Source organism: Canis lupus, chromosome 27 (genome assembly GCF_011100685.1).
Source record: "Canis lupus familiaris isolate Mischka breed German Shepherd chromosome 27, alternate assembly UU_Cfam_GSD_1.0, whole genome shotgun sequence".
Classification (NCBI taxonomy): domain Eukaryota; kingdom Metazoa; phylum Chordata; class Mammalia; order Carnivora; family Canidae; genus Canis; species Canis lupus.
Genome location: NC_049248.1, coordinates 40,243,080 through 40,250,486, shown reverse-complemented (window position 1 = coordinate 40,250,486; position 7,407 = coordinate 40,243,080). Strand labels below are relative to the sequence as shown.

At 39.8% G+C, this 7,407-nt stretch overlaps 1 protein-coding gene across 1 annotated transcript; it reads left to right on the top strand.

The window, feature by feature from the left end:
• Positions 1-527: 527 nt before the first annotated feature.
• OR8BJ4 (olfactory receptor family 8 subfamily BJ member 4) lies at positions 528-1,457 on the top strand. Its single transcript, NM_001388764.1, has one exon. The coding sequence runs from the start codon at positions 528-530 to the stop codon at positions 1,455-1,457; it is 930 nt and encodes a 309-aa protein (NP_001375693.1).
• The last annotated feature ends 5,950 nt before the right edge of the window (positions 1,458-7,407 follow it).

Below are 7,407 nucleotides of genomic sequence, written 5' to 3'. Positions count from 1 at the left end.
TAGTTGGAACATCTATTCTAATCCCAACCTCAACATCATTTTACTGAGACCTGAGGCAATGCATTCTCCTTATGTATAAAATAAAGGCTGTAAAGTCTGCTATGACACCACCCTTACTTGTTGTGAGTCTATGACCTTACTATTCTGAGAAGGAATCATTTGCCCATGGGGCCCCCTAGATTTTGGCTATAAAAGGTTTTTTGGGCTTAGCCACTGGGGCTTTTCTCCCTTTTTTTGACATACCCGACTTGCATGTGCCTGGTATTTTTATCAAAAGAGTGATGAGGTAGGGTGAAGGTATAGAGATCATGACAAGATAGTGCTACTAGTTAGAAAAGAAGGGCAAGTGAAGACATTGTATCTGAGAAGACACTTTCTTATCTCGAGTTTCCTGTGTTGGTCTATAGGTAAGGAGATATATTGTCTGTGAGTAGAAAATTCTTATTCACTGAGAAAGACTCAGATCAATGTCTTACCAAGTGGAGAAATCATTCATTTCTTTTGAGGGACAGAATCTCTAAGCAGCCATGAAAAACGTCAGTATAATTACTGAATTTGTCCTTCTGGGATTGTCTAGTGATCCCCAGATCCAGACTATGCTCTTTGTGCTGTTCCTGGGGATTTACCTTCTGACTTTGATGGGAAATCTGGTGATGATCCTGGTGATCAGGGTTGATTCTCATCTCCAAACACCCATGTACTTCTTCCTCGGACACTTATCCTTCCTGGATCTCAGTTTCTCCTCAGTCACTGTGCCCAAAATGCTACAGAACTTCTTATCTCAGAAGAAAAGCATCTCGGTGTGGGGTTGCATCACTCAGAGTTTCTTTTTCACTCTCTCTGGAGGAACAGAAGCTTGTCTGCTCTCTGCCATGGCCTATGACCGCTATGCTGCCATCTGCTACCCTCTGGTCTACACCATGGTCATAAACAGGCCTCTCTGTATTGTGACTGTGAGTATAGCTTGGACAGTGGGATTTCTGATTTCCTTGATGAATATTCTTTTCATCTACAAGTTACATTTCTGTGGGTCCAACATTATCCCCCATTTCAGCTGTGAGCTACCTCCGCTCTTTCCTCTGTCCTGTACAGATCCCATTGTCAATGAGATTCTTCTAGCAGTGTCATGTGCGTTTCTGGGACTGCTGACACTTCCCCTAATCCTCTTCTCTTACTCCAGAATCATTTCTGCCATTCTGAACATCCGCTCCTCTGAGGGCCAAGCCAAAGCCTTCTCCACCTGCTCCTCCCACCTCACCGTGGTACTCTTGTTCTATGGGACAGCTCTATTCAGGTACATCAGCCCTGCCTCAGGCTCAGTGTTGGAGCGAGTGGTCTCCATTCAGTACAGTGTGATCACATCTTTGGTGAACCCCCTCATCTACAGTCTCAAGAACCAAGAGGTGAAGGCAGCTCTGCAGAGGATGCTAAAGCAACAAAAGTGTGCCCTGGGGTAGAAAAAAAAGCTGTGTCATTCGGCTCAGAAATAGAACAAAATTATCTCTAAAGAAGAATGATTTTTATAAGCCTAGAGCACTTGGGGAAGTTGCATTTCAATTAAATTCAAGTGTTTGTCTGGACTTCAAAGCAAATAAGCTCTCACAAAAATGGAGGCCAGGGAAAGAATTTGAGGTATGGGCTCCTATCTAGCAACCCTTTACAAAATAATCTGAGAGAAGGATCTTGGCTTCATCTGAGAAGACAGCAGATGAGGTGTATTTGGAGCAGAGTAGGATGTCTGACCAAATTGATTATTTCTGGAGTGTCTTTGAAGATGTTTCCAGAAGAATTTGAATCAATGAGCTGGATAAAGAAGATTGCCCTCACCGATGTGACTATCATGCACTCTGTTCAGGGCCCAAATAGAACAAAACTGCAGTGGCAGGGTGAATCTGCATTCTCTGCTTGAAGTGGAACATCCATCTTCTCCTACCTTCAGGCATTGATGTTCTTATTCTTGGGCCTTCAAACTCAGATTAGAACTTACAACACTGGCTCCCCTGATTCAGGCTTTTGGTTTGGACTGGAATTATACCACTGGCTTTTCTGGTCTCCCAGCTTGCAGACAGCAGGTCATGGGATTTCTCAGCCTCCATAACCATGCCAGCCAAGCCACCGTAATAAATCTCTTATTCTATTCTATTCTATTCATTCTGTTTTCTGGAAAAGTGTGACCAATACAGTAGGAAAACATAAAAAAGAAAAATTAATAGATTGCCTATTTTGTTTTCCCTAAACTCTCCTACTTGGGGGCTTACATTTAAAAATAAAATTATGTGCATGTGCGCCTGTGAATCACTATTTTTGTATCCTTTGGATACAAATAAATTTTGGAACAATTGACATCTATCTATCTATCTATCCCACATCTTCTTTACCCATTCATCAGTTGATGCACATTTGGGCTCTTTTTGTGTTTTGGCTATTGGTGGATAGCACTGCTATAAGCAATTGCACTAATAGGTATTATCCAAAGGAGTATATATATATATTGAGGTGGCAAGGCATATTAATTTCTTTAGGGTGGACTTTTCAATCAATAGAGTTGGAATGATTAGCTATCCATGTAGAGAATTAATGAAACTTTATCCTCACCTACCATATGCAAAGGTCAATTCCCGTTAGACTAAAGTATTAAATGTGAAAAGGGAAACTATAAATCTTTTATAAATGTGGATGGAACTGGAGGGTATTATGTTGAGTGAAGTAAGTCAATCGGAGAAGGACAAATATTATATGGTTTCATTAAAGGGGAATATAAAAAATAGTGAGAGGGATTAAAGGGAAAAGGAGAAAAAATGAGTGGGAAATATCAGAGAGGGTGACAGAACATGAGTGACTCCTAACTCTGGGAAACGAACAAGGGGTAGTGGAAGAGGAGGTGGGCGGGGGAATGGGGTGACTGGGTGACTGGCACTGAGGGGGGTACTTGACAGGATGAGCACTGGGTGTTATACTATATGTTGGCAAATCGAACTCCAATAAAAAAATATACAAAAATATATAATAGGGCAATGTATTGATAATAAAGAAGGATTTTTTAAAACAAGATATGAAAAGCGGTAAGTACAAAAAGTTGATAAATACAATTGTGTATATGTGCAATATATATATAAATACAATTATATTAAAATTATGAACTTTATCAAAAATCTCAGCAGAATGAAAAGACAAGCCACAAAGTAGGAAAAATATTTGCCACACATATGAATAGCAAAGTTCTAGTATACTACATTATAAAAAGAAAAAAATTATTCTGATAAGAAAATGAGCAAAAGAATAGAACAGGAACTTGACAGAAGAGGAAATCTATTCTGTAAGTTCCTCAGCCTTAATAGTAATCATACAAATTAAAACCACAATGAAAAAATACCATTAAACAAGTATTAGAATGGCAAAACATAAGAAACCCAATAAAATGAAGCTTTGGTAATAATGTCGAACAATGAGGACTTTCATTTTGGGTAACGTTTTAGCTACCCATTATGTGATAAAGTTACTTCAGCCCAGAATTCCACAACTAGGTATTTATCCTAGAAAAACTCATACTCACTACACCAAAATAAAAGTACAAGAATGTTTGTGGTAGCACTGTTTGTAATAACCAAAATCAGGAAATAACTCAAATGGCCATGTACAATAGAAATAGATAAATTTTGATATATACATACTGTGAAGTGAATATAATCAATGAAAATGAACAAACTAGTCATATGAAATAGCATGAATAAATTTCAAATATAATATGAACAAAATGATAGGTAATACATTCCTCTATTCATATAAAGTTCAAATAAAGGCAAACAGAACTGTACTATTTGGAGATGCATATATAAATGGTAAAACCAGGAGGAAAATTAAGATGATAGAATAATAATGGGACCCTATGCCTGCCTCATCCCTTAAACACAGCTGGATCAAATCATTCTGAACACCCAAGAAATCTGAGGACTGAGAGAGCAAACTGCACATATAGAGGGTGAAAAACAGCCATATTGTGGAAGTTAGGAGTTGTGGAGAGTTGATTTGGGAGAGAAAAGAATTGGGAGTACTGCAGAGGGGAGCCCTAATCACAGAGAGAGGAAAGAAAGAGAGAGAGAGAGAGAGAGAGATACACAAGGGATTGCACAAGAAAAACTCTTCCCCAAAACCATTGACTGGGAAAAGGAGGCGCTGTTTATCACAAGAAGCACCCTTAAGCCCACCAGACATGACCCCAGCGATGGTGTAGATTTCTAAAACTTCAGACTTTGAGCTCTGCTGCTTATGATAAACAGCTCCTGTAGATGTGCAACTTCTTTTCTGGGACAAATCGGCACCAGCCACAATGCAATGGGACCCTACCCCAGAGTATCAGCATGGGTCTAGCCAGGCTGGGTTCCTAAAACTTGGGAGTTTTTGAAATCCATCCACAAACCTGAGATAAAACACAGGAGTACTGTGCCACCAGGCAGGCAGGCAGCTTGGACACAGGGTGAAAGCAGGGTTCTGATAGAATCTTGGAACACAAGAGGGAGATTGTTTGCTCTTCTGTGAGAGCTTCCTGAACAGGAGTGGGCGCAAACTGCCCTCTCCAGGGTTGAGAGAGTCTGGTGATGCCATACACTTCCCTCCTCAACAGCAGGGACAGACTTCAGTGAGCAACACAGTGCCCCCTCAGTGGAGACCACAGCCTCTTACACCAAGCCCCATCCCACTGCACCCTGCAAGTGCACCTTTATTAGGGCAAGTTAGCCTGAGAACCAGCATAGCAGGCCCCTTCCCCAGAAAATGAGCACAAACCCTCTGCACGCGCCAAGTCTACTGATAATAGAATGATGCAAAGCTTCAGCTCTAGTGGAAATAGGATCAGGTTTGTTTTAAGAAGCAATCCAAAGCACACCTAGTTAAAATGCCACACATTGAACAAGGTCCAAACACATTGCCACAGAGACTAGAAAGGAACTGACAAAATCAACAAATCAATTACTTTATAGGTAATACAATGGTACTAAATTCTTCTCAATCAATAATTACCATGATGCGATACCACCCACACCTGTCAGACTGGCTGAAATTACCAATTTCAAGATGTTGGCAAGAATGCAAAGGTAGGGGACAACCCTCTTACACTGTTGGTGAGAATGCAAACTGGTGCAGCCACTCTAGAAAGCAATTCGGCAGTGTGGCAGAATACAAAATCAATGCCCAGAAATCAGTGGCATTTCTATACACTAACAATGAGACTCGAGAAAGAGAAATCAAGGAGTCAATCCCATTTACAACTGCACCCAAAAGCATAAGATACTAGGAAAAGCATAAGATACTAGGAATACCTAAAAACTACAAAATACTTCTGAAAGAAATTGAGGAAGACACAAAGAGATGGAAAAATATTCCATGCTCATGGATTGCAAGAATTAATATTGTGAAAATGTGAATGCTACCCAGGGCAATTTACACATTCAAAGCAATCCCTATCAAAATACCGTGGGCTTTCTTCAGAGAGTTGGAACAAATAATCTTAAGATTTGTGTGGAATCAGAGAAGACCCCAAATAGCCAGGGGAATATTGAAAAAGAAAACCAGAGCTGGCGACATCACAATGCCAGATTTCAAGTTGTACTACAAAGCTGTGATCATCAAGACAATGTGATACTGGCACAAAAACAGACACATAGATCAATGGAACAGAATAGAGAACCCAGAAATGGGCCCTCAACTCTATTGTCAACTAATATTCGACAAAGCAGGAAAGATGATCCACTGGATAAAGCACAGTCTCTTCAATAAATGGTGCTGGGAAAATTGGACAGCCACATGCAGAAGAATGAAACTAGACCATTCTCTTACACCATACACAAAAATAAACTCAAAATGGATGAAAGATCTACATGTGAGACAAGAATCCATCAAAATCCTAGAGGAGAACACAGGCAACACCCTTTTTGAACTTAGCCACAGCAACTTCTTGTAAGATACATCTATGAAGGCAAGGGAAATAAAAACAGAAATGAATTATTGGGACTTCATCAAGATAAAAAGCTTCTGCACAGCCAAAAAAAAAAAAAAAAAACAGTCAACAAAACTAAAAGACAACCTACGGAATGGGAGAAGATATTTGCAAATGACATATCAGATAAAGGGCTAGTATCCAAGATCTAGAAAGAACTTATTAAACTCAACAGCAAAGAAACAAAAAAATCCAATCATGAAATGGGCAAAGGACATGAAGAGAAATCTCACAGAGGAAGGCATAGACATGGCCAACAAGCACAGGAGAAAATGCTCCGCATCACTTGCCATCAGGGAAATACAAATCAAAACCACAATGAGATACCACCCCACACCAGTGAGAATGGGGAAAATTAACAAGACAGGAAACCACAAATGTTGGAGAGGATGTGGAGAAAGGGGAACCCTCTTCCACTGATGGTGGGAATGTGAACTGGTGCAGCCACTCTGGAAAACTGTGTGGAGGCTCCTCAAAAAGTTAAAAATAGAACTACCCTACAACGCAGCAATTGCACTACTGGGGATTTACCCCAAAGATACAGATGCAGTGAAATGGCAGGACACCTGGACCCCAATGTTTATTATAGCAGCAATGTCCACAATAGCCAAACTGTGGAAGGAGCCTCGGTGTCCAGGGAAAGAAGAATGGGTAAAGAAGATGTAGTCTATGTATACAATGGAATATTAGCGATTAGAAACGAGGAATACCCACCATTTGCTTCAACGTGGATGGAACTGGAGGGTACTATGCTGAGTGAAGTAAGTCAATCAGAGAAGGACAAACATTTATATCGTCCCAAACTGTGATTCTTTTACTTCACCTCTCATCTTTTACTTTTCTCCAATACCCTGCATTTCTAAGCATGTTTTCAAATTTGGATTCCTATGTCTCCTTTTACCTGTTACAGGCTTAAAAGCTCTTTTATATTTTTTTTCTAGAAATGCAAATACCATTTTTAGGTGAGGCAAACATGGAAAACCAAGTTTGGGTGATTGTAATTGTGATCTACTCTTCCACAAACCATTGCCTTGTATCCAAAGTTTTTGCTAAACAGAGGTGTGTTGGAAAATTGAAATCTTAACCTATGGCCTCTTGGAGCCCTATGAGTGTTAGAAGGCATTAATAGACGAAGAACTTGAACTGGACTGGGAAACTAGCTAGGCTATGCAGGTTGGGTCAGCCCTGGCTACCAATTTTGGTTCGTAATCACCTGAAAAATCTAAAATATACCATTAAGAAGTGAAGTTAAGGGGTTTCATATGGTATGGATTAGTTCTAATAGAATTTGGTCCTTGGCATCAATGACTTAATAGATGGTGACTTTGTGCAAGTTATAGAACCTGTGTGATTCAATATTCTTGTTTGTAAAATTAATTCAATAAAGAATACTTCTGTTTTTGCTTTCATTCTCA